General features: G+C 43.1%; 1 protein-coding gene across 1 annotated transcript in view; it reads right to left on the bottom strand.

Moving 5' to 3' along the window:
- LOC118026222 (histone-arginine methyltransferase CARM1-like) overlaps positions 1–27450 on the bottom strand; it is a 182563-nt gene that overhangs the window by 17703 nt on the left and 137410 nt on the right. The window contains exons 6-8 of the mRNA XM_035028970.1: positions 23183–23360; positions 15912–16002; positions 1174–1255 (exon numbers count right to left, since the gene is read on the bottom strand). Of these exons, the coding sequence (XP_034884861.1) occupies positions 1174–1255; positions 15912–16002; positions 23183–23360 (351 nt within the window). The remainder of the gene's footprint in view (positions 1–1173; positions 1256–15911; positions 16003–23182; positions 23361–27450) is intronic.

The raw sequence follows: 27450 nt of genomic DNA on the forward strand, positions 1-27450 counted from the left end.
GAAACGTTATCTTTCTGCCAGGATAAACCGAACCCAAGCGAAATTGTGGACTGGCTTTCCTCCTGGTATTTTAAGTCAACAAGAGTTAGGGTTTGAAAGGCATGAGCTTAATGATAATATCATAATGATGGCTAGCATTTATTCCATGCTTACTATACACCAAGCATGGAGTGCTTCACGCTTTCCTAAGTGCTAAGTGCTTGTTAGGTTGTATCATCCGGTGCTCACAATATTTCTGGAGCAGGTGTTTGGTGTGTTTTCAACCATCCAGATTTTACCTCTTTTCCACATTCCAAGAAGTTCCATAAAAACTTAGCCCATCCTCAGCTCCAGGTATGGCCAGCGACCCCAGCTTGGCCAATCAGTGCATGACTTTTCCCCTGAAGATGGTTTGACAGGCAAGAACATGACCCGAGGGAGGACAATCAGGCTCCATCTAAACTAATCTGGGGCTTTGGCCCAAGTTATTAGAGAAAAGCAGGCTCGCCTGTGGGACTTAAGAGTTGTAAGAATCTGAGGCTGGAGTTCCTGAAGCCATTTTGCTACCACAAGGGGAGACCCATAGTCAAATTAGAGGCAATGGAAATAAATTATATGGATAGAAAAATCAGATTCGAGTGACACTGTCTGAACTCCAGCAGTGGGTCTCTAGCTCCGGGCTCTGCATTTTTGAGGGCCAATAATTAAGCCAGTTTTGGGGAATGCCAACTTATTGCTGTCCAAGGTCACATAGTTAGAGGGGGTCACGAATGAAACCCCAATCTGTTTGACAGCGATGCTCCTGTTCTAAGCTATTTATTTTACAAAGCTTCCTCTCCTATTATGCCTTGGGCCACCAGAATCAATGGGAAGATATGAATTATTGAACAAGTGTGAGGGCTGAGTGTGTACATGGGGTGAGTCAGGGCAGTGGGGGAATCAGAAGTTACTTATTGAAAGGCAGTCAGAATATCTCCTTGCTTTCGACAGCATCGTTCTCTGAGAATTTTCTTAATTGATTGGAAGATGAGAGCTGGAAGACTTGAGAACATAGCATTCCAAGGAGCTCTTTCTTCTTTTTGGTGATGGCTTCACGGAGCCTGGCAGCACATCACCTCCCAGGTGCATGAGTGAACGAGCAATCAAATCCTTAGATAAACACATGGAGCAGAGTGTGTGATGACACCCACTTACTACTATTGGCTGTCTGAAATACTCATCCACTGCAGCCCCCCGGAGACTGGACAGGTTGACCCCATAGAAGCATTGCTGGTACCTGAAAGGGAGCACAGAGAATCACATGCACCTTGTCCCTCACCAGAGTCCCCAAGCCCCTTACAGCTGTGACACACTGGGAAGCTGCCTCACAGGTCCTCAAAGGCAGCCACGAGCACGTGAGCGAGCACGTGAAGGCAAACTGGTCTAGAGGGAGTAGCAGACGAGAAAAGGCTCTCCAGCGAATCTGCGGACGTGTACTTGACCTGCGGTGGGGGGAGTAGTTGAGGTGAAGGACAATACCTGTGGAAAGATTATGGACGGTATCTGTGGGTACGAAGGCCTCTGGGTTCCCACCCTTGACCTCACGCCCCAAGGTAGCTGCCTGCTGTCCCGATCCTGAAATACAATTCCCTGACCCTCTCATTATCCAGCCCAGAGCACTTTAGATCTCCAAAGTCCCCCCACATTCCTGCTGTTTCAGGAAACAGATTGCTCTCTTCGGTTCTTCCGTAGCCATGGGCCAGCAGCTTCCTGATGGCACTGGCCGCAGTGGCCGAGTGAACTGGAGCCTGCTCGTCACAGTCCGTGGCGCGTGTTTCTTCTCAAACTTGTGGTCAGTGACATTCGACCACAGAAAGTGACCAACACTATAGCCCTCACTTCCTCTGATGCAAAGCAGTTACTGCCACACCACTGGCTGCGTCTTACCTCCGTGTCCCCGCTACACCCCAGGCCGTGCCTCGGACACAGCAGGTGCTCTGTGTCAGCGTGGCGAGTGGTCTGCACTCCCGAGAGAAGAGATCTCGGGGGTGGATTAGGAGAGGCTTTATTCAGGCTCTGCCAGCGACTGGCTCTGAGCCCCGCACAAGTCACCTGAACTCTGCCTGTTTCCTTTTCTCTGAAATGGGAATAATTATATGCTCACTCTGTAGGGTTATATAAGCAGTAACGGAATTAACACAAGGAACGGTGAGCAGCACTTGGCATTTTGTTACCACCGCCTGAGCTGGCTATTATCCTCTGAATGCCGCCTTCTCAGGTCAGCACTGGGACCAGGGCAGTAGTTCCCAATCTGTGCTGTGGGAGGACTTGGGGGGGGGGGCTTTTAAAAATTCAAGTTGCCAGGCCCAATTCTAGAAAGCAGCCTGGGAGACCTTATCACTAGAGATTGAAAGTCTTTATCCTGAGATTGAAAAGCAGCTTCCCTAATAAGGGTGCGTGCGTGCGTGTGTGTGTGTGTTTGCCTTGTGTGTGTGTGCATGCGTGTGTGCATGTGCATGTGTGCGTGTGTTTGCCTGTGTGTGCGTGCATGTGCATGTGTGTGCGTGTTTGCCTGTGCGTGTGTGTGCGTGCATGTGCGTGTGTGTATTTGCCTGTATGTGCATGTGTGTGCGTGTGCATGTGCGTGTGTGTTTGCCTGTGTGTACGTGTGTGTGTTTGCCTGTGTGCATGTGCGTGCATGTAGTGTGTGTGTGCGTGCGTGTTTGCCTGTGTGTGTGCGTGTAGCGTGCATGTGTGCATGTGCATGTGTGTGTGCATGTGTGTTTGCCTGTGTGTACGTGTGTGTTTGCCTGTGTGTTTGCGCGTTTGCCTATGTGTGCATGCGTGTGTGCATGTGTGTGTGTTTGCCTGTGTGTGTGTGCATGCATGCGTGTGTGTGTGTGCGTGCATGTGTGTTCTACAGCCTGCGAATCAGATAGGGATTCACTTCATCACTCCCCATCCTCTCCCAGTCCTATGCCTGCCAGCCTGCAGGAAAGACAGGAAAACAACCAGCACCACAAAGAATAAACATACAAAACTTAAATTTGTGGTTCAGCTCAGTTTGGATGGAAAGACCAGCCAAAGCAAGGTCCTAAATCCAAAATCAAAGCCTCCAAGGCCCTCAAAAGAGGCAGGGAGGCCTCTTTTGCTTTCGACAAACATTAAGTCGACAGCCAGTTCTCAACCTGCAAGTGAAAAGCAAGCCCCACCAAGCTACCTACAGATCCTGAAGGGCACATACAATTTCTCACCACTGAGCCTCTACTCATTTTCCCTTCTGCCTAGAAATCCCTTTTCCCTCTTTTGTCCTGTTAATTCCTATCCCATCTGTGAGACTCAGCTCAAATGTTCCCAATCCCAAATTTTAAAACTTGTGTTACAGTAAAATATTTAAGTTTAACCCACTTAAAAGTGAAAGTATTTTCTAGGGGCGCCTGGGTGGCTCAGTCGGTTAAGCGTCTGATCAGCTCAGGTCATCCTCCCAGGATCCTGGGATAGAGCCTTGAGGCGGGCTCCTTGCTCAGTGGGGAGTCTGCTTCTCCCTCTCCTTCTGCCTCTGCCTCTCCCCAAGCTTGTGCATTCTCTCTCTCCCTCTCTCTCTCAAAATAAATAAATAAAATCTTAAAAAAAGTGAAAGTATTTTCTTATTCATCAGTGTATATTTAGCACAAGGCTGGCATACTGTGAGGATTAAAAATTACCTATCCAGCTAGCTATCCTCCATCTCTCTTTAACGAATGAATTGAGGACTTGGTGTCCTTCACAGGCCTATGAATAGTAGAGGTGCCAACGAAGATAATGGAGAAATGGAAAATCATGACCCCAAGTTTCTTTAGTTTCATTACATATTTTTTAAAAAAGATTTTGTTTATTTGAGAGAGAGAGAGAGCATGGTTGTGGGGGATAGCGGCAGAGGGAAAAGCAGACTCCCGGCTGAGCAGGGAGCCTGATGCAGGATTGGATCTCAGGACCCTGAGAGCATGACCTAAGCCCAAGGCAGACGCTTAATGCTTAACCAATTGAGCCACCCATGTGCCCCTCATTACTTGTTTCTTTTTTTTTTTTTTAAGATTTTTTATTTATTTATTCATGAGAGACAGAGAGAGAGAGAGAGAGAGAGGCAGAGGGAGAAGCAGGCTCCCAAGGAGCAGGGAGCCCGATGCGGGACTCGATCCCAGGACCCTGGGATCATGACCTGAGCCGAAGGCAGACGCTTAACCATCTGAGCCACCCAGGCGCCCTCATTACTTGTTTCTTAATCTTCTCCTTCCACCAAGGGCCCCAGGTAGCCTGGCCCACAGGTGAAGCGTATCATTTTATGAATACACATCCTGAAAACAAGGCTCCTATATGCCTAGAAAATACTTGGAAACAGAGCACTGCAAGTTTAAACAACCCTTTCAGTATTTAGAAGGAGAGTCAAGGTGTTTTTGGAGAAATAAGTCATCAGCACAATAGTTTTTATTAGAGGGAAGGAAGAGAGGGAAGGAAGGGGGTGGGGCGAGAGGGGAGGGGAAGGACAGAGGCAGAAACAATTTCCCAGAAAGCCCAGAAGGACTCAATCCTGTCCATCCTTCAGAATCCCCCAAGAAGCTTTTGAAATGCTGATGTCCGGACTGCATCTGTCCAATTGTGGTTTATTTGATCCAGGCGTGTAACCCTCTTGTTTGTTTCCAAAGCTCAATGGGTGATTCTCATGTTAAGCCAGGGTTGAACACTACAGAGTTACCTGTTCTACAGTCCTCACCAACTGGCGAAAGAGAATCCCCACGGACAGAGACTGCCCTCCGCCTGGCAGTGCCTGAGGCTGCAAACTGCTCTCCAGGCCTTGGGTACAACCTCAGAGGAACCAAGTCTGTGCCCTTTGCCTTGTGTGTTTGGTGCCAGTTAAAACCCAGCAGCCGTGATTAGTGTGGTACACACCAGCACCACGCCTGGGCAGACGGAGCCGTGGGCCCCCTGCCTGGGTTTTAAGAACTTTCTGGCTGGACCGTCTTTCGAACTCTTAGAAATCTCAAATCTCCTTCCGAAATGCATCACAAAATAGTTAAAGCAGATGGGACTGGTATCTCTGTGGGTCTCCTAAGATACACTGTTGGGTGGTGAATCAGGAAATGAATCAGTTGACTTGGAAGCTGCGGATGATTTCCATTGTTTTCATCTTATGTGGGTTTTATTTTCCAGGTTAACTTTTGGCCTCTTAATGAGTCCATAAGGCAGAGACTATGTGTAGTTTTTGCTCTTGACTTCACATTTCCAACTGTCCTCCCCCTCTCCCCTCCCTCTCCACCATAATCCATGCAACGTCTGGAAAATTCTGCAAATATAGCCCAGAAGGAAAATAATTGTACTATTAGCTATGCCTAAACACACCCAGAGTGCAGAGAAAGAGGCAACCCATTTACTATGACGTTAACTTCTCCAAGTTCTACACACAGAGCCCAGCTTGGAGAAACATCCAAGGAAGCTTCCTCTCTGGCCTCCTTTGTCTTTGGCTCTTTGCTAGTTCATCTGGGCCTTTGGTCCTTTCTCCTCATTCACACAGCTCTCCCTACCAGCCTCCTGGATCCGTCTTGGATCCTGAGCGGATCCTGGCATCTCTCACTGGGTCAGATGCCAAACCCTGGGTTCTTTGCCAAGACCAGGGTTGTGAGATGCTCTGATTGACTGAGACTGAGCCACATGCGATTCTCTAGAGACAAGACCACCTAAGCCACAAGGACCGAGAGTGGGGAAGACGTGCCTCTCAGAAGAGAATCTGGTGCTGTTATCAGAAGAAGAGCAACAAACAAGAGATGTCTATCTCATTGTCTTACCAGATCTCCTTTTCCTTCTGATACATCTTCCATAGGTCCAGTTGTTATGCAAACCAGTAATGTCTAGATTTACACGGGCACGCCTAAGGATGCACCACGGGTTCCTTTATAGAATCACAGGCTTTCGCTTACTTCTTAGGAAAGATGCACAGTCTGAAGCTTGGTTTCTTTTAAGGACTGTGCACTCCTTTCCTCCACTTTTTCCATAATAAAAAACACATTTTTAAAAATATGAAAAGTATATAAATTTATCACATATAAAATATAAGCCACATTAATTTGCTGGAGTTTAAACCCAAACAAACAAGATACATAATGTATACCCAGTGAGAATCAAGTGTAAGAATTTTGCTCAAACAGCTGCAAAGAAGAAGTGGATATAGAGCTGTGAATTCATACATCTGGATTTGCTGTATATGGGCTCAGGAGCAGAAATTATGGAAGAGCTATGAGTCTGACACAGGTTACAAAAAGGATGAATATAGAAATTGAAGCTTATTCTTTGAAACAAAAGCCAGTTTGCAAACACTGGACAGATGCAGTTAAAAACAGTTTTTGTTGAGATTTGGCTTGAAGGATATCCTGCTCTATTTGTAACAGACACTCCCAAGGCTCGCACAGCTCCCCTTGCTGTTCTTTAGCTATAGTCCTGAATACTCTCCATGAATTTAAAAATAGATTCCCCTTTAGTGTAAAGTGGACAAGTTGTAAAATGCTCCTATTCCCACCACGAATTTTAGCTTCTTCTAAGCCTGTAACTTGCCTGCTGGAACTCCAGTGAATGGATGGAAAGAGGAATTCACCACTTTTAAAGATCAGACTCCTTCACAAAAGCACCTTTGCCTATAGGAAGAGTGAGCATCACACTCATCCTAGAGCATACTGGAGTCATCTTCTCCATTACTTCAAACCTCCCTGTTAATTTCCTGAGCCTGGCGGCGGGCAACCTTGGCATTGTACTTGGACTCCTTCTAACTGGGACGCTTGTACTATTATCAGTAACACTGAAATAGGGACCACATGGTTAAAGAAAAAAAATAAGGTCTGGATGTGTACAGGCCCAGGGATGGAATATTATGGAAGATCTAGGAGTCTGACATAGGTTACAAAAAAGATGAATATAGAAATTGAGGGGGCGCCTGGGTGGCTCAGTCGTTAAGGGTCTGCCTTCGGCTCAGGTCATGATCCCAGGGTCCTGGGATCGAGTCCCACATCAGGCTCCCTGCTCAGTGGGAAGCCTGCTTCTCCCTCTCCCACTCCCCCTGCTTGTGTTCCTGTTCTCGCTGTCTCTCTCTGTCATATAAATAAATAAAATCTTTAAAAAAAAAAAAAAGAAATTGAGGCTTCTTCAATGAGCAAAAGCCAGATGGGTTCAAGAACTGCAGATGTAAAGGAGAAGCAGAGGGAACATACAGAATAAATACTGGTGGCTGAAAGGAGATTCTAGTGCAAGTAACCATGAAACTATAAATGAAACAAGGACAGGGCACATGAAGATCCAAACATGACTGCGCTGGTCATGGTAGTATTCCTTCAAAAGTTCTTTCTCTGTGATACTCTGTGCCGTATACTTGGCTTCCCACGAAATTCGGTTACATCACGTTGCAATTTGAAATGTTCCTATTTGGTCCACATGGTGTTTCTGTGTACCACTGACTATCAGGGCCAAATGTATTTTTGGGAAAGACCAGAAGGCCTGGAACACTAGCTATGCCAAAAGAACCTTTAGTAGAAATTTCAGTTTGGGGGCAGAAATGGCCTGGGAACAAACCATCCATTACCTTCACAGGAGATTTAGCAGTTTGTCCATTCAGTTGAATGGACATTAAAAACAGTGTGTCTCTCAGCAGCACCATGGTCAATAAGGCACTTTGTGGACTCGAGAGCGGAAAGGTGCAAGAAGGGATCTTGCATTGCCTAGGGCAGAATTCTCACATTCGCCTTCTCTCATCTTTTGCAAGCACAGACTTCTGACTTCCACAAAGAACCACTGACTCCAGGATATCCACCTCTGTCATCCTGATACCACTCAACTGGCACTACTGTTGTCAAGCACGATGGATGCCCACCATCCAGGCACATTTCTCTGTAAAGGAGACTGGGAAGCATCTTTTGGTTCCTTAAGTGGTACGTCACCTTTCAAGTGCCACCTCAGATCCTCTCAGTCTTACCTCTCTCTGGAATCCTCAGCCATGTGTTCCGACCTGCTGTGCCAAGGTGTGGGCTCATCGGACCCCTCATGGGCACAACCCGATAGCGCCCCACCTCAGGCCTGTACCGTGTGTCTTTCCACTTCCGCCCCAGGGTATTCCTGTTGACTCGGGGGGGGTGGGGTATGGATGCCATGAGACCCATTTGGTGTCCACACAGGCACAACCCTGAAGTGCAGGCTAGTTAATGTTGAGGGGTGAACAGTCGACCAAGGCGGAGAAAACAGCCAGTGGATAAACGTCCCTAATCCTCTGTATACACTGTCTTGTAGTTCATTCAACCTCTTGAGATGGTCCTGGGGGATCAAGCAATTTCTTGGTGTTTGATTACCATGTGGTGGTCAGCTCAGTAATGCACTTTTGCATTAGCCTTCCCTCCTTCCCTGACTCACTCTTATTTCTCCTCATTCTTGTTTTGCTGGGATTACATTCCTTAATAAAGTGGTAGCTTACAAACTGTGTGTAACACCTAGTTTCTTGGGGAACCCAAGCTAACCTCAAGAGAATAAAACAGCAAGAGTAGAAGAACTGCAGGGGAGATGGGGAATGCAACCTTGACAAGTCTTATGTATCATAGCTGGGCCCCTGATCGGAACAGTAGGGCCCTGTGACCTGGGATTGGGATAGCTGAATGAACAAGGAAGAGAACCCTGGAAACATCTTCCCAACTCCCCTGAAGACTTCTGGCCAGCAGAAGCAGAATTCTCCATCTCATCTGAGCAGAATAGCTGCCCGAAGACTGCACAACCACCTCTCCTGAAGACTGTGCCTTGCAAGGTAGTTCTGTTCTCCTCAGGATCAGCTTCACTACTGCCCACTGCTTTCAGGCTACTGGTCTCTCATGGCTGTCAGGCTAATAACTCAAGCACAGCCTGAGCAGGAAGTACAATGCCTATTCTGGGTGAGGATAACTTACATACCTAAGAAGCTGCACAAGTTGGATAGTATATTCTAAGAACCAGGGAAATACATATAGGAGTATATTTTAAGGGTGTTCAGACTAGGAAGAGTAGGTCAGGATAGGGCACAATTCATCGACATGGGCACTCACAGAATTCAGTGTTCTAGCAAAATACTAGACCTAACAATCCACTAGGATGTCACTTTGTAGCTTGGTCGTCATGATGGCCTGTAGTCAATGAAGTGGAGATTCCAGAATTTCTGAGCATAGTAGTAAGGAAGGAGTCAGAAGTTTCAGAGAGATGGAAATGCTAGAAGGATCTACCATGTAAGACCTAAGAACATCTCTCCTGACTATGTTCTCAGGAAAGGCCCAAGAAACCCTCCTTTCCTAAAGGTAAGAGGAGAGCAGTGGCATCTTTGGGAAGCTGACGGTGGCTATCCTCAGTAGATCAACGACGACGCTGCTGCCACCATTACATTGTGTTCCCAATGAGCACAACTTGGATGGAATTTCAGATGTCAGAATTAGGAGAGCAGTAATTAACTGTCACAGTCAAGAATGACATAATTACAGTGTTGGGAAGCAAGGCTAGAGTGACAGTGAGGGAGCCTTGACCTGTGGTGGTTGTTAACAGATCCTAGTGCTCCCAGAGAAGTCAAAGGGATGTAGCGTTAACTAGGATAGTGTTCAAGTGATATCACAACAACAACAACAACAACAAATTTGCCAGCTGGTAGGCAGGATGATGTCAGCTGTCACAATGGAAAGATTAGATCCTTCACCCAACTTCCAGGTCCAATTTCCAGACACTGTTTATGGATCTAGAGCCCACTGGTCCATGAATGAAGTGGAGGCCCAGCCTCTGAGAAATCACACTGCAGTGTCACCACAAGCATACATGGTTAATGTTCTCTGGTTTTTCTCCAGAGGATCTGAGAAATGAGCTGATATTGATGCCAGGAGATTCAGAATGCCTCTGGTTAATCAAGGCTTATGGAGGACAGCAAGTAAATACACTTTCAGACCAAGCCCATCACACAGGTATCTGATGGGTTCCTATCCACCCTGTGGTTATTTTCTGAGTCCCCGTATGCACAACTGGAATACATTCAGCATCTGGCAGAACCCTCGCCCTGGCCTGTGAAGAAAGGGCTATCACGGTAGCAAAGTACAAGTAGAGGACCCATCTCTGAAACTCCCCATCCCCAGGTAGGGAATATTATTAGTATCTTTAATTTAGGAATAAGGAAATTGTGTCTCAGAGAGATTAAATTGACTGGGCTAAGGTTTTACAGTTAGTAATTGACAGAACCAAGAATTAAACACAGTTCAATGTGGCTCTAGAGTCTGAATCATCCAGCTTTTAACTACTTCCTATTTTGCCTATGCTTTTATGTTGTATAATTATAATAAACGTAATAAGGCAAATTAGTTCCGACTCAAACTTCTTGAGAATATTTGCTTGCTCCTCTTAATCGATCCTATGTATATGTTTTTCTTGATACAAGAATCCATTTGAAGTTGTATTTAAAGGACTTGGCTTAAAACCCCTGAGCCAATTAGTTTCAATAAAGGCAGTGGTACCCATCACATAAAGAAGTTTTACAGCCCAGAACAATGTTTCCTCATGACTGAGCCTTATTCTCAGGAAGTACTTTTCAGAATCTTAATCAGGGGCAAGATATATTAATCAAATAAGAAAGTTACTAATTTTGTAGGTGACTGGTACTAACATCAGAATGTGGTACTCTTGTCTACTGAGACAGCCTCCTAACTGGTTTTCGAGAAAGGATAAAGTTCTGTGCTTACCACTTAAATGAAAATGAATTTTAGAGTTAAACATCACATTTTTTTAAATGTTAAATGGAAAAAGTGAAAACATGAAAGAAGTAGAAGTTAATGCTAGTCTTAGGAAATATCAAAGAAAATCTTGGTCAATCCAGCAACACAAAAATATTTTTACTTCTTTTGTGGTGAAAACCATCACAAAGACTATAACAGGGCAAACTGAAAATTCTGAAGAAAATACAACGAAGTCTTAATATCCTTAATATGTAAAGAATTCTTATGTCAATGCATTTATCTTGCAGTTAACAAAAGCGCCTTGAACAGCTACTATTAGCTAGGTTGATGATGCGGACACAGCACAAAACACAACAGCCACTATTATGGAAACCTGTTGTCTCACAAGGGAGATAGACAGTAAATTAAATAAATAAGTAAAAACATATAACCCAGCAGATGATAGTAAGTGGAGTATGAGAAAATGAAGTGAGAAGCAGGATACGGACTTCCAGGAGCGAAGAGATGACAACTGGTAACTGAGAGCAGGTCTCCTGGGAAGACGGCATATGAGCTACGACCTGAAGAAGGTGAGAGTGAGCCATGGGGTCATTTGCATGTCTGGCAGAGGGAGTGGCCAGGAGGTGGCAGCTAGCCCAGTATGTTCAAGGGGAGCCGAGGAGACCAGCCAGTGAAGACACAGAGGATGAGAAAGGAGTGGGAAGAGATGACATCACAGGGGTAGCAGGGTGGAACCACATCCTGGAGGGTCTTAGCATCCACAGTGAGAACTTTGCCTTTTATGATGTAGAAGGTGGGAAGCCATTGGAGGTTTTGAGCAGGGGAAACAGGCCAAGTAAATGGAAAGGAAAACTATGATCTGAATTAACACGTTATCAAGATCATTTTGGTTGCTGTTTAAAAAGAGGAAATAGGTTGAAAGTCTTGCAAGACTGCAGTAGAAGCAGGGTTTTTTGTTTTGCTCGTTGTGTTTTTATTTTGCAGGGGTGAGCAGGGGGTGGTGACAAAGGTCAGCAGCTTGCTTTTGGACATGTTGAATTTAAGATGCCCAAGAGATATCCAAGTAGAGTTGTCAGCAGCCAAGTTGGACACCTAAAGTCTATGGTTCCAGGGAGAGTTCTAGGCTGCAGTTCTCACTACGGGAGTCGTTGGCATAAAGACAGTATTTACAGCCCAGGAGATGCAATAAAGTCAGTAAGGGGGTGAGTAGAGACAGAAAGGGGAAGACAGTAAGAGCCAACTTGGAATCAATCCAACACTGAAGACTTGGGTCATGAGGAAGAATCAGCAAAGGAGACGAAGTCGGGACCAATAAGGAAGGAGGAAAACCAGGTTTAGGCTCCAGAAGTGAAGTGAGGAGTCCCCGGGGCCAAGTGTCCTTGATGAGAAAGGCAGGTGAGGACTGATCACTGGTTACACCTAATGATCTGATTTACTTGGCCTGTTATCCCTCAGTTTCTCAGCTCCCTTCTTTAGTATATAGCTAAACTCATTATTATTATTATTATTTGCATCCCTCTCCCTCCTCTCAGCCAGCATTTCCACTTCTATGCCTCTTCTAATGGAAACTGCACACGCTTTCACCACCTGTTCCCTGCACCAATGCGACCAAAGGCCCACATCCAGTCGCCTAATGCAGAAACCTCTTCATAGAGGGAGGGGAATTACAAGGAGAGCGAAGGCTGTGAATTTTGTTAACTATATATTTTTTAAAACACTTTTTTCGTGTTTGTTGACTAAAAATAAAACCGTTCAAATGCACTAACTATCAAAGACATACAGATTAAAAATAAACTGGCCACCATTTTTTTTTGCAAATCAAATTGGCATTTAAAAAAACATAGCCCGTATGGGCAAGACTCAGCAGACATTCTCATGTACTACTGGTGGAAGTGTTAATTGGTAAAACTTTTCTACAGGGCAATTTGGCAATATATAAGAATAATTTTTTTAAAGATCCTTCTTCACACCTTTTGGTCCAGTAATTCTGCTTCTAGCAATTTATTGTAAGGAAATAATCAGAATGCAAACCAAGATTTCTATAAAAGGATGTTCACTTAAGTGTTCTTATAAAATTTAGGATATAGAATTCTATAAAATTCTATATTCTGGTAGAATACAAAAACAATACCTTAGTGTTGTTTCTTATAGATTTATGGATTTTATAAGGATTAAATAGGCAATTAAAATAATTTAATATCTAGCACTGGAGCTTGAGTTGACAAATTACAATACAGTCACAAAAGAAATACTCTGCAGCAAGAGAATATTGAGAAGATATGAGAACATGTCGACAAGGTACTGAAATCAAAACAAAAATAAAAAATAAAATTTTAAGAAGTAAAAGAGCTACAAAATGATATTTATGGTATTATCCTAATTTTGTAAAAAAAGTTAGAAAAATCAAAGCGATGACAACTAAAATCTTAATAGTAATTATTTGCATACTTACTTGAGATTACTGGAGTTTTTACCCATTCAAAAATATTTACTGAGGATCTACCATGTGACAGGCACTTGGGATGGAGTGTGCTTGGTTTACTTTAGTGAAATCTGACAGAATTTGGGTTTTTGCCGTGCTTACATTCTACCAGGAAGGATGGTGACAATAAACAATAATAAATAAAGGAAGTATATGTCTTTTAGGAAGTGGTAAGTGCTACAGCAAAAACACAAAGCAGAAAAAATGGGATCAGGAGTGGTATGGCTACCATTTTAAACAGGAGAGGTGGCATTTTGGCAGACTTTATGGAGGTGAAGGAATTAGCCATGTGAATAATGGGGGGAAAGTATTCCACATAGGAGGATAAGCAAATGCAAAGGCTCTAAGGTGGTTGGATGTGCCTGAAAATCAGCAAGGATGCCTATCTGGCTAGAGCTGAATGAACACGGTCATAGGAAATGAGGAGCCAGACTGGACAGAATTTACCAGAAAGCTTTGGGAATGCTGGGAATAGGTTAAGAAGGTACTGCAGTAATCGAGATTCGAGATGAGAGATGACAGTGTTGGGAACAAGGGAGAACAGCAAATATAATGAGAATTGGACAGATTCTGGGTATAATTCAAAAGTAGAACAACAGAATTTCTTGATGGTTTAGATATGGGGACAAAGAAAGAAGGGCCTCCAAGGTTTGGGGCCTGAATGATCGGGAGGACAACGTTATCATCAACTGAGATGGAAAGACTACGAGTAGCGCAGATTTGGGGGGGAAGTGGGTGAGATGAGGAGTTGGTAAGTCTCTTCAAGGGGGGATGCCCAGGAGGCCGCTGGCTATAAAAATACAGAGTTCCCAGAACATGTGTGAGCTAGATGATAATACCTTTGAGAATCATTTGCATACAGATGGCATCTGAAGCTAAGGAATGGGTGAGCTCACCAAGTCAATAACTGTGGACAAAGAGGAGGTCCAAGACTGTGTCCTGGGGCACTCCAACGTCAGGAGGTGAAACAGATGTGTAACAACCAGGGCGAGACTGGTTGAGAAAGTGACCAGTGAGGCAGGAGAGAAATTAAAAGATGGTGGGGCATTTCAAATGCTGCTCAAATGTACATAATGGGTTAAATAAGCTGACAAGGGAGGATGGACCACTGTATTTAGCAACGTGGAGGTCAGCACACTGGTGGACCCTGGTAAGGGCCATCATGGAGGAACGTCTTAAGACAGAAATTGAAGGAAAGAGTTGGAGACTGGGAGGACAGACAATGCTTTTTGAGGAATTTTGCTGCAAAGGGGCTAAGAGAGATGGGTGGTAGCTAACTGGGGAAGTGAGAGATAAAAAAGGTTATTTTTTTCTTTTGAGATGGAATAAATAGCAGTATATTTGTATGCTGATGGTAAGCCTAGCCAATCCACTGTGATCATTAACATTCATTCTCAAGGTACTAAGATGGCAGCAGATGGTACAGTTGGGGAGTCACGGAGGACTGCCAGGACAACGTGCTCCCGCGCTACCCCATCAGGGACAGTAATCTGGTCGATTCTGTTACCTGAAATCCCTGCTTCTCCAACCTCGTCACTGACTCAGGAGGTTTACAGTTAAAATATAAACATTTCAGGTCAGCATGACCTCACAGAACAATAATCATAATTAAGGTCTCCCCCATCACACACCAAGAGGCTTTCACTCCCATTAGGAAGCATGTGGCTTGGGAGTTTCAAAATTACAGATTGAGCAGAAACCATAAAATGCAAATCTGTGCGAGGAAAGTCTATTTTACAAGAAAAAAAAAAAAGAGAGAGAAAGAAAAAATTTCAGCCCTTTGACCCTACTCTTCAAAGAACTTGTAACCTGGGAAACCAAAGTACCTCCCAGCTCCTGCTTCTTCACCAAGAGACAGGATTACAAAGAGAAAAAATCCAGAAATCAACTGTGGTTGTCTCTGCGTTGGAAGGCTCTGCATACGTCAGCTGGAACTCAAAGCTTACATTTTAGCAACCCTCCTCACCCATCTGCCAACGCATGCCTGTCCTCCTACACACCTAACGTCCCCACTCGGATGCTATCTGTTCCGTTTCTCCCTCCCATGGGTCCAATATCATCATTCTCCTTCCTTCTTTCTCCTTATAAAAACCAGTGCTCAAAAAAGAATGCCAGACAGAATTTTGGTTTAGAACTGGCGGGGGTTTTGTTTTGTATTAGTTCTCGTTTTACAAATGAAGAAACCGAGCCTCAAAAGGTGAAGTGAACTGTCCAAAGGCCAATAGCCCATTAGTGCAAAAACTCCCCAAAAATTTTTTGATCGATTCATTGACATCAAGATGTACTGATTCCCCTGTCCTCTGACCAAGGTCCGTTCTAACAGAAGCCATAGCCCTGAGCCCAAGGAATGGATGGTGGAAAGGGGGAAGCGAGGGGCAGCAGTAGGGGGAGGATGCTGTCATTCCAGCAACAGGCGGTCTTCTGGATGGTTGATGGCGCATAAGAAGCTCCCTGGTTTGTCCACTCCAGTGGTTCTCAACAGGGGATGATTTTATGTGCCCCTTCCCCTGCCGGGCACAGTCGGCAGTGTCTGGAGACATTTTGAGCTGTCACAACTAGGGGAAACACACTACTGGCATCTAGTTCGTTGAAGCCAAGGGTGTTGCTAAACATCCTACAGTGCACAGCACCCCATCCCCACCCCCACCAATTATATAACCCCAAATGGCAAACCCAAACCAAAAACTCTGGCTTACTCTAAAGGAAAAAGGATGGAAGAGAGAAGAGAACATTACCAAAAGTTGGCTCTGGAGTAGTGTTCCATGTAGAGCTGTTCATCAGAAAAGGGGGCCAAATGGATGTCGCCGAATGTTGGGAACATCATTCCTAATGAGCAAAAGACAACAGACCCAGACGTTGACTAGCACTGCCTTCTGACTATAGGTACACTCACCCACCACATGACCAACTCCACGCTTTCGTCCTATTTCAATTATTACCCAAGAGGCTGAAATATAATTTTGCCTCAAAGCAAGGATAAAAAAAATTAGGCAGAAGATTGAAGGAAATATAAACAGGAATCCTAATGCAAGTCACAAAACTATGTTATGATAAAAGCTTGTGCAATGGAGTATTATGCAGCCATCAAAAAGAATGAAATCTTGCAATTTGCCCAACGACATGGACAGAACTAGAGGGTATTATGCTAAGCGAAATAAGTCAATCAGCGAAAGACATGTATCATATGATCTCACTGATATGAGGAATTCTTAATCTCAGGAAACAAATTGAGGGTTGCTGGAGTGGAGGGGGGTGGGAGGGATGGGGTGGCTGGGTGATGGACACTGGGGAGGGGATGTGCTATGGTGAGCACTGTGAATGGTGTAAGACTGATGAATCACAGACCTATACCCCTGAAACAAATAACATTATGTTAATTAAAAAAAAAAAAAAAAAAGCTTGTGGAGTCTTAGGTGAGGCTTTTAACCTGGCATCTTGCCTTCTCTGCTGTCGGCTTTTTCGTTTCTGTATGCCCTGTGCTGGGAATCCTGTGCACTTCCTTCATTTAAAAAAAAAATCTTATTTATTGTAAAAACATCTCTGAAAATCATTTACCTCCCATCATTCTATCACATCATTATTTCCATTCTCAGACTTTGTCCACATATAATCATGTTGACTATCTTTTTAAGTGCTGTTAGGAGCTGTGCTTCTCTAGGGGTTCACCGTCCTCCTTGCTGGGACACCCACTCTTGTGTTTTGTTCCTGATATTTACAGTCACCGCGGGAAAGGAAAGGCAGATTCTTTAGTGGGCAGACAAACACCTAGACTGACATGCCTGAAGCCCAGCCTTCCTGAGCGGGCAGACACAGCGAGCAACATTATTATTCTTGTCGTTTCTAGGGAGACTCTTTCTCACAGTCATTTATGATCCCGCACATAAAAGAAAGATGAACTACTAACCCTCTTTCAGAAGTGAGTATCACCTTAGAAACTGGATATGCTGTCATAAAAATAATACCTAAAATTTCTTGATTATGTTAACTCTGCCATGAACTTCTCTATGAGTTTTCCATGTATTAATTCATTTAATCCTCATCACAACATAAAGTAGATTCTATTATTACATCCCCACTTTATAAATGAGCCAACTAAGGAACAGGGAAATTTAAGTGACTCAGCCAGAGTCATAGAGCTAGTAAGTAGAAGGGCAAATCCAGGGGCAGAATCTCATCTGTGAGGCCATGGCCCCATACTTTAACTATGCTCCCTTCAATGCCTGTTAAAATAAAACAGATTTTTTTTTTAAGATTTATTTATTTATTTATTTGAAAGAGAGAGAGATCACAAGCGGGGGGTAGGGGGAGAGGGAGAAGCAGACTCCCTGCTGAGCAGGGAGCCCGATGCGACTGAGCCACCCAAGTGCCCAGAACAGATTGTTTTATTTAGGGTATTTTCAGAGGCAATCAGAAAAAGCATGGTTGTAACGTCATTCATACGTGCCCACCTAAATCTCATGCTCTGGTGTCAAAACAACAATGCGTGCTTAGTGGGTTCTCAATTTTAAGACAGAAGGATATTAAACAACCTTAGGAAAGCAGTATGTATCACTAACTGTGTAAACTTGGGAAGCTTCAGAGGTGCTCTGAGCCTCAATCTTAATGGGAATTCCAAAGATATAAATTGGAGGGGAGGAAGTCATCAAAGGTGAAAATACAAGAAAAATTCTCAGAGTCGAAGAAGATGAGTCTTCTGATTAAACATTCTCACTCCACGCCCAACACAAGAATTTTAAAAGCTTCACAGTAAGAAGGCTAGAAATAAAGCAAGATACTGAAAGCATCCAGAGGGGAAAACGCTGTCACTCTGAAGGATCAGGAGTCAGAAGGTCATCGGACTGCTCAACAGCAACAACGGAACCAGTAATCAAAAAGAGAGGTCCTAAAAATACTGAGTAAAAACTGAGCACCTAGGTGGCTCAGTCAGTTAAGTGTCTGCCTTCGGCTCAGGTCATGATCCCAGGGTCCTGGGATCAAGTCCCCCATCGGGCTCCCTGCTCGGCGGGGAGCCTGCTTCTCCCTCTGCCTCTGCTCCTCCCTGCTCGTGCTCTCTCTCTCTCTCTCACTCTCTCAAATAAAATCTTAAAAAAAATTGTGTCCAAATTCAAATTCTCTACCCTGCAAAATGATAATACAAGGGGTCAATAAAAAGTAACTTCTCAAGTACACTTTCTCCAAAAGCGGTTAAAGAATACTCTGCTGAAAGGATGGTGGACACCAAGAAAGAAGAAGACAAGAGAATGATGATGGCAAGTCAAGTACGGTGGGTGTGCAGCAGGGCTGAAGAACAACCACGCCACGTGTGGAAGAAGAGGACAGAGCATCCACAGGAGGAAGGCTCCTACAGACTAAATATTGATAGGATCTGTCAGACCTTTTAGAGCGTGGAAATAATTAGTCATGAGTACATAAAAAACCAAGCTAATGAAAAATAACTCTGAGAAAAACAAAGGTTTCATGAGAAAATCCAAAATCCTATACACCACTATGCCACCTGGCTCAGCACAGAACAGTATGTACATTGTCATAATAACCTAAACACTGATTACGGATTTAACCAATTGATGATCTTGGTCCATATTTCTTTATATTAAGTTGGGTCCCAAAAGCTCTGTGAAGTTAGATTTTTGCACATTTGCAGCAACATCATCTGATGGCAAAACCTGACCTGAACTCACATGAGTTTATTTATAGTCTTTATTTATCCCACTTGGTACCCATATTCATATGGTTTGTTGCAGAAATGTAATGTGTTTCATTACAGAGTGTTGCCTCAGACTCCACTGGAGGCATTAAGTAATCCATGGCATATGACTGTATTACATTTCCAAAGTCCTCCAGATTCTGGATTGGAAACCTTTCTGGCCTCAAGGGTTTGGAAAAGGGATTGAGGAACCTGAATAAGTATATTGAGAAGACAGGGGTGGGGAGCGAGGGTACATCCAGCAGGGAAGAAAATGCTATGTAGGAGAGCAAATTTCTCAACCGGAGAGTGACGAAAATAATAGTATGACAATTTTGTATCAAAATATGTAGGTAAGTGGGGTGCCTGGGTGGCTCAGCTGTTAAGCGTCTGCCTTCAGCTCAGGTCATGATCCCAGGGTCCTGGGATCGAGCTCCGCATTGGACTCCCAGTTCCGCGGGAAGCCTGCTTCTCCCTCTCCCCCTCCCCCTGCTTGTGTTCCCTCTCTCGCTGTGTCTCTCTCTGTCAAATAAATAAATAAAATCTTTAAAAAAAAATATGTAGGTAAGTAACGGAAGAAGTCCCTAATGGAGTGGAGAGAGAAAGCCTTTGGGGAGCAGTCTAGGACAGGAATGGGTGTCATGGGGGGGGGGTTACTATTTTTCATTAGAAGTCTTAAAAAAAAAAAGTCTTTTTATCATTATGTGATGTTGTAAATTATGTCTTATTTTGATGGAAAAGAAAAATAATTAGAAAAAATAGGGATGCCTGGGTGGCTCAGTTGGTTGGGTGTCTGCCTTCGGCTCAGGTCATGATCCCAGGGTCCTGGGATCGAGTTCCGCATCGGGCTCTTTGCTCAGTGGGGAGTCTGCTTCTCCCGCTGCCACTCCCCCTGCTTGTGCTCACTCTCTCTCTCTGACAAATAAATAAATCTTAAAAAAAAAAACTGGAAAAAATCAAGCCTCCTGCCCTCAGGAACGCACAGGTTAAAAAGAAGATAAAATCAGTATCCACTTCTCCTTGTCTAGTTAAAGATACACAGCCCAGTAAAAGTTTCATATCTATTTCAAATATCGGGGGAGAAAAGGATGTCCAGATATTAAGTCTAAATACTCAGCTCAGAGGGGCTCCATAGATGCACGTGAATTAACCATGTTCAGAATCTCACCAACGGCCAAGTACCTAGCCATTTGAAAAAAAAAAAAAAATCCAGATAAAAATATAAAAATTCTTTCTGAGGGGCACTGAGTAGGAAATCTAAGCAGGCTGGTCCTTTATGCTCACTTCCACAGTTCAATTTCATCACATAAACATAAGGCTTCCAAGACCATCCTGGGCTGTTTTAGCATGGGCATGCTAATGAAGTTTGTGACATTAAGTACACTTTGTCTATTTATTGTTGCATGAGGTTTTTTTAAGTGCCTATCTCTGAATCCTTCTATTTGGAGGCATTCAGGAAATTACAGATGAGCCTCAAGCTTTACTTACATGCATATACTGGTGTGTGCGTATACACGTAACGTGCTAAGTAAGAGCGGCATTGGTGGTCACCACTTTGTCTTTACTGGCTATCAAGGCAGGGCCACATCATTGGTAAGGTGCCACAATTCTAATGGGAGCTGCCACTTTTTTTTAAATTTAATTTTATTTTATTATGTTAGTCACCATACAATACATCATTAGTTCTTGATGTAGTGTTCCAGGATTCATTGTTTGCATATAACACCCAGTGCTCCATGCAGAACGTGCCCTCCTTAATACCCATCACCCGGCTAACCCATCCTCCCACCCCCCTCCCCTCTAGAACCCTCAGTTTGTTTTTCAGAGTCCATAGTCTCTCGTGGTTCGTCTCCCCCTCCAATTCCCTCTCCCCATTTTTCCCTTCCTCCTCCTAATGTCCTCCATGCTATTCCTTATGTTCCACAAATAAGTGGAACCATATGATAATTGATTTTCTCTGCTTGACTTATTTCACTTAGCATAATCTCCTCCAGTCCCATCCATGTTGATGTAAAAGTTGGGTATTCATCCTTTCTGATGGCTGAGTAATATTCCATTGTATGTATGGACCACATCTTCTTTATCCATTCATCTGTTGAAGAGCATCTCGGCTCTTTCCACAGTTTGGCTATTGCAGACATTGCTGCTATGAACATTGGGGTGCATGTGGCCCTTCTTTTCACTACATCTGTGTCTTTGGGGCAAATACCCAGGAGTGCAATTGCTGGGTCATAGGGTAGCTCTATTTTTAAATTTTTGAGGCACCTCCACACTGTTTTCCAAAGTGGCTGTACCAACTTGCATTCCCACCAACAGTGTAAGAGGGTTCCCCTTTCTCCACAACCTCTCCAACATTTGTTGTCTCTTGCCTTGTCAATTTTTGCCATTCTAACTGGTGTAAGGTGGTATCTCAGTGTGGTTTTGATTTGAATTTCCCTGATGGCTAATGATGATGAAAACTTTTTCATGTGTCTGTTAGCCATTTGTAGGTCTTCTTCAGAGAAGTGTCTGTTCATGTCTTCTGCCCATTTTTTGAGATGACTGGGAGCCCTGCTGAGGGGCGCACAACCCAGGACACTGCAGTTTATAGCAGCACGGACAGAAACGGAGACGGTGTGGCCTGGAGAGCTCACTAAAGAACAGACTGCGATCTCTCTGCTCTGAGGCAGAGGGTTGGAAATGATCTCTTCTGCTTTGACTCTCGGAAGAAGCCTCCAGAGAACAAAAGCCCCCCAAAACCGGTTCCCACTGAGCCCATCACCCCCCCACAGGGGACAGGGCAACTCTGCCCAAACAGGGTTGCCTGAGTAACAGCGCAGCAGGGCCCTCCCCCCCGAAGACAGGCTGGGAGAACAAGAGGCCGACAACCTTAAGGTCCATATAAAACGGGTGCATCTCGCTTGGGTTGTGGTCAATAATTTGGACTCTGTACATTCCCTCAACCACCCCTCAACAGAATGACTAGGAGGAGGAACCCCCAAAATAGGAAAGACTCAGAGACTGACTTCTGCCACAGGTTTACAAATGGATATGGATATAACCAAGATGTCAGAGATGGGCTTCAGGGTAACAGTTATGAAGACGATAGCTAGAATGGAGAAATCGATTAATGGTAACACAGTCTCTAAGGGCAGAAATGAAAGCTGAACTGGCAGAACTTAAAAATGCTATCAATGAGATCCAATTTAATCTAGATAATCTAACAGCTAGGGCAAGTGAGGCGGGAGCTGCCACTTTTAAAACTGGTCAGTTACTTTAGTTAAAAAAACATTCTGTGAAACTGTGTCCACTTTCTCTAGTAAATAGCGGAAAGGCAGGCTGTGTGTGCAGGAGTCGTGAGTGTGGGCTTCAGGGTCAGACACACCTGGGTTCGAATCCCTGCCCTGTCATTTACCAGAGGTGTGTCCTTGCCAAGCTGCTGTCTCCCACTGTGCCTCAATTTGCTCTTCGTAAATTGGGAATGGGAATGGTGCCTCCCAGGAAGCCAGGTCTCAATCTTGGTACTGTTGACGTCTGGGGTTGTTAGGTAACTCTTCGATGGGGTGGGGGTCTGTCCTGTACCCCAAAGGATGTTTAGCGGCATATGTGGCTTCTCCCACTGGATGACAATACCACCCCTCACCCAGCTGTGACAATCCAAAATGTCTCCAGACACTGCCAAACGTCCCCTGTGGAAGAAGTGTAAAATCACCAAGAACCTCAGCATTGACCTTTCAAATACATTAAAAACCTCCATCATTCACCCTTGGGAAGGTTTTCATAAATTAATGCATGCAGATTGATTAGCACATGTAGACACTTGATAAGCACAAAAAGAATACTGGATTTTATACTATTATCTCAATTGTATGTACTGATCATAGGGAAAGGGAGACACAGTAGGAGAAGAATATGTCAGAAAGAACAAATAGATCTCAGAGAGTTTCTCACATTATAGAAAGCCAACACTTAAAGGGGCTTTAGAGATTATTTTTTAGAGGTCATTTTTAAAATACAGATGAGAAAACCAAAGTCAAAAGGTCAAGTGGTAGGCGAAGTTCATTAAGGAAGATGGTGAAGGAAACAGGATAGAAACACATAGCTCTGAACTGGTTCTCTGTACCATATTTAATACCATGCAGCATGCTACCTACCACCTATGGCTTTATGGCTGGAGACTAGCTTATCTCTTGTGGAAGATTAAGATGAGAAAAAAAAAAAAAACTGGTATAATAGAAATGCCCTCTCCTCCTTTCTGTCCAAAATTAAATATGGGGTAAAGAGGAGGGCAAACTCTTATGGCAATGTCAGCTTCTATTCTGAACCAGGAATAGGCCAACTCACCGTTTGCTTTCAGCCATTTTTTGGAATGAAGGTAACTCTCCAGCATCCTTTCATTAAACAGCATGTAACCCATCGGTTCAGAAATGATCACATCCACAGCCTCAGGAAGAGAGATGTCTTCAATTTTCCCTGGCACAACAATGATCTTGTCGGAAAGGTGGTTATTTTTCACCAGCATCTGAAGAAGATAAAACAGGGGGCTAGGACTGTTACACAGACTTTTACAAAAAAATAAGTTTTACAGATTAAGGGTTGACATAGTGATAGGGATGAGAGGGAGGTGACAGATCTGTGTTTATAAAATGCTTTAAATTTATTTTTCTTTTTGTACACATATTTCATGTTGACTATACATAACTTAGAAGATACACATATAAAAGAAATAAAAACACCTATAACTGTACCACCTACAAATAATAACTATATTAATGTATTTGATGTATACCCTATATTTGATGTATACCCCTCCAGACTCTTTACACAAACACACACGTGTGTGTGGATGTGGGTGAGTGAGTCTGTATTGTCTGTGCATGTGTGTATATATATGTGCATGTACCTTTGGGGAACTGTTTTTTAATTAACGGTTTTAGTTTGTTTCCCATCATTCTACCTGGAATGAAGATGCCAAAAAGCACTGAACAATAATCTTGCACAAATTAATGATCCTGATCCTCATTAAATTATCCTTTGGTCTTCTGATTCCAAAAATAAATAATACTATGTTCATTAACCTTTCTTTAGAAGCATATTTTACAGTTATGTACTCATTTTTCTTTGATGTCCTCTGCATTCTATTTAATAACTTTGAATTCCCTTAAAACTGGGACCTTGAAGAGATATGTATTTATTACATTTCTAATATATTTCTTCTTAATGCCAAATATGACAAAGAAATTGCATTATTACATTTATGTCTTTCTACTGCCTGAAAAATATATTTCCTAATAAACATCTTGAACGCACCAGCATAAATATATACAGCACACTACTGTTCAAGTTGTGGCTCCCTGAGACTCTTAGATGTTTGCTCATTGTATTTATACACAGAGACCTTCCATTTTGCACTTTCATAACTTGATCCCTTTCTTCATCATAAATGCAGCATATCATGCATTCGTCATGAGTCAGTTGTATCTTTTCCATTTCTGATCACTTCTTCACAGAGCTAGGGTACATTCCACCTTGAGCCTCTCCTTCTAGGGTGCTGCTCACCAACATATGCCCCATAAGCCTATACTTCTTAAAAAAAGAAATGAATTAGGGCACCTGGGTGGCTCAGTTGGTTGAGCGACTGCCTTCGGCTCAGGTCATGATCCTGGAGTCCCGGGATCGAGTCCCGCATCGGGCTCCCTGCTCGGCGGGGAGTCTGCTTCTCCCTCTGACCCTCCCCCCTCTCATGTGTTCTCTCATTCTCTCTCTCAAATAAATAAATAAAATCTTTAAAAAAAATAAAAAATAAAAAAATAAATGAATTAATCTCTGATCTAAGGAAAAACAATGGAAGAATACTGTTTGAACATGTCATGCACTGTCAACCTTGACCCATGCCCAAAGACTCTCGGAATTCCGCTCTATCATCTTTCCGCACATGGAGGTCTAGTTCATAGGGCTTGTGGGGTTCTCCCCTGTGGAGACAAAGACTAAAGGTTAAAGTTTTTGGCACCCTGCTCTTCTCAGGAGGATCCACTCATTTGCATAGCTCTACTGGGGCTCCAATGTAGATGAGCACCCAAACTACATCCTTACGTTCGGTCTCACCTGAGCTCCATCATCACTGGACATTTCCACCACCATGCTTTGTCATCTCAATATCAACAAGTAAAGATCCTGCCTCAGATTCTTCTTGAAAACTAACCATTCCTCTAGGCCTTCTTAAAACTTCTACAGAATCTTGTATTTCCTTGATTCTGTTTTGATCACAAATACGATAATCCTCAATATCCTGGGAGCACAGTTGTTTCCCACAGACAATTAGTAACTATGTTTTCTTATTTCTGCCTTCCAGATATGTCTCATTTCCACCTTTTGCTTGCTGCCTGCATCAACTTGTCCAGTTCTTAATAGCTTCAAATATGGAATTTTAAAATAGCACTTATATAATTAAAAGAATAATAGTAGTTCCTACTTCATAGGCCTGCTTGAGGATAAAACAAGATGAAGCATATTAAGAGCTATGTAAGTTAAAATTATTATTGTCTATTGTTTTTATTAAAAAACACTAAATACTAAAAAAGGGAAATGCAGATGAGCAAAAACATGAAAATAAAGATCATTTGTATTGCCCTATCCAAATGTAGGGAAAGTATATTCCTTAGCAGACATGTGAGTATATCTCTGTTTATAAAAATGTGTAGTATTTTGTTTGACAGCTTGAGATATTTGACCTGGGGGTTCAGGCCACAGTAGATCCTGACTAGCTCCCATGGGGATGAAGGGCATTGGTATCTCAGTCCTGGCATACCTCTTGGGAAGTTCTGTGTTAAATACCATTCCATAAAGTTTTTTACAACACAATTTCTACCAGCTATATGGTATTTCATAAAAATACCTTGATTCATTTAATCAACACCATGTTAGTGGACATTCAGGTTATAATAAAGTTTCCATTATGACAATAGTGCATTGACAAATAATGAAGTTAAATATGGAAACATACTTCCATGCTTCCTTCAAATTTAGAGTATGGAAATTTTAAACATTTCCGATACACATTGCTCCATTACCTGCCACAAAGGTATTCCACTTCCAGATTTTAAGCCCTTTCTAAATTCTGCTTGTGGGGTATGAGACTGTCCACAGGTCAGTATATAAAACTGCCTCATCCCCTTGGACCAGAATGCTAGAAGGGGAGTTTTTCTAAGTTTTGCTGGAGGGACCAATGTGAAATGATATCCAAGTGAACATGATATTACTCTATATGGCTAATTTACAGAAAATAATCCTAGGCTACTGAACCCTCAGGAACCTCAGAGATATAACAAGGCTTTAGAGAGGATTGTATGAGCTGTCAGAAGGGCAATTTGGGATTCAAAGGAAAGAATTTTGAGCCTCATTATTTTCACTGGCAAAGAAGGAAATACCATGTTTATGGAAGTGGGCAAATAGGCCTGGCTGTAAGTCACTGCATCATGTGACTTCATTTACTGTGGGCCAGATTCAAAGAACACCAGATCAGGAATCTGAAGATACGAATTCTAGTTCTGCCTTTACCACCAAAAAGCTGTGTGACCTTGGGAAAGTCACTTAAAACCTATAAATTCTGGTCCCCCTCCTTGCAAAATTAAAGTTTAAAACTGGAGTTGTTCTCAGGCTCCTTCGAGAGCTAACATTTTATGACTGGAAGAAAGCCAAATTTCCCCCAATATATTGCTGGAGTCCACAAACATAAGAGCTTCATGATCAAATAATTTTGAAACTTCTCTATAATATATATCCCTCTTACAATTCAGAATCCATTAGCATATTAATTGCTTTGAAGAATTTTGCAGAAAAGAAAACTTTAATTTGGTTAAATCAAAGACGTGCGATCTTATTTGGTTACTTTGCAGTTCTTTTTTTTCACTGAGCATTTATTTATCTCCTGCAAATCAATCTTTGGGAAACAAGGAAAGGAGTTTATTTGATAATCGTTTAAGTTCGAATATAATTCTTTGACAAAGATGTCTGAAAACAGGACATATACTCAACCAATAATAGCTCTAAGCCATGAGAATAGCTAATTCTGGATATCAGACACACTCTATTCTTTGAGTCAATGTTGCTGCCTTCCTTCACTTTTAGTTTATAACATTCTCGGTACAGATAGTTTTGTGCTAGCCTGTCACTTCATACACCATTGTTCCAAAACTGAAACTCTCTAGAACGATCCTTTCCAGGAAAAAAATGAGCCTCAATACATCCCTCTAAGTGCTGAAAAAGGCCGCTAACTCAGAGGAGGGCTCCATCACCCACCATGTTCACTGCTGTACAGATTTTCCCTGTGTGACCTGGTCCTTCTCTGAGAGTTCAGGAAAGAGGGAGGCTCCACTAAAGTCTCTTCTCCCTGAACACCATCAAGTTACAAGCAAACCCACATCACATCCTTTTTTTTACTCCTGTTTCCTTGTAATTACACTGGGTTTCAAAAACCTGTCAATAGTTCTGTCACTTGTATCAGTTGCTTAAGCTACGCACACACACACGTGTGTACACAGACGTGCACACACACCATGCAGGCATGCTCAAGTGCACGCACACGCACACACGTGTGTACACAGACGTGCACA

The sequence above is a fragment of the Mirounga leonina genome, unplaced genomic scaffold, assembly GCF_011800145.1.
Source record: "Mirounga leonina isolate KUSES-001 unplaced genomic scaffold, KU_Mleo_1.0 Mir_224, whole genome shotgun sequence".
Classification (NCBI taxonomy): Eukaryota; Metazoa; Chordata; class Mammalia; order Carnivora; family Phocidae; genus Mirounga; species Mirounga leonina.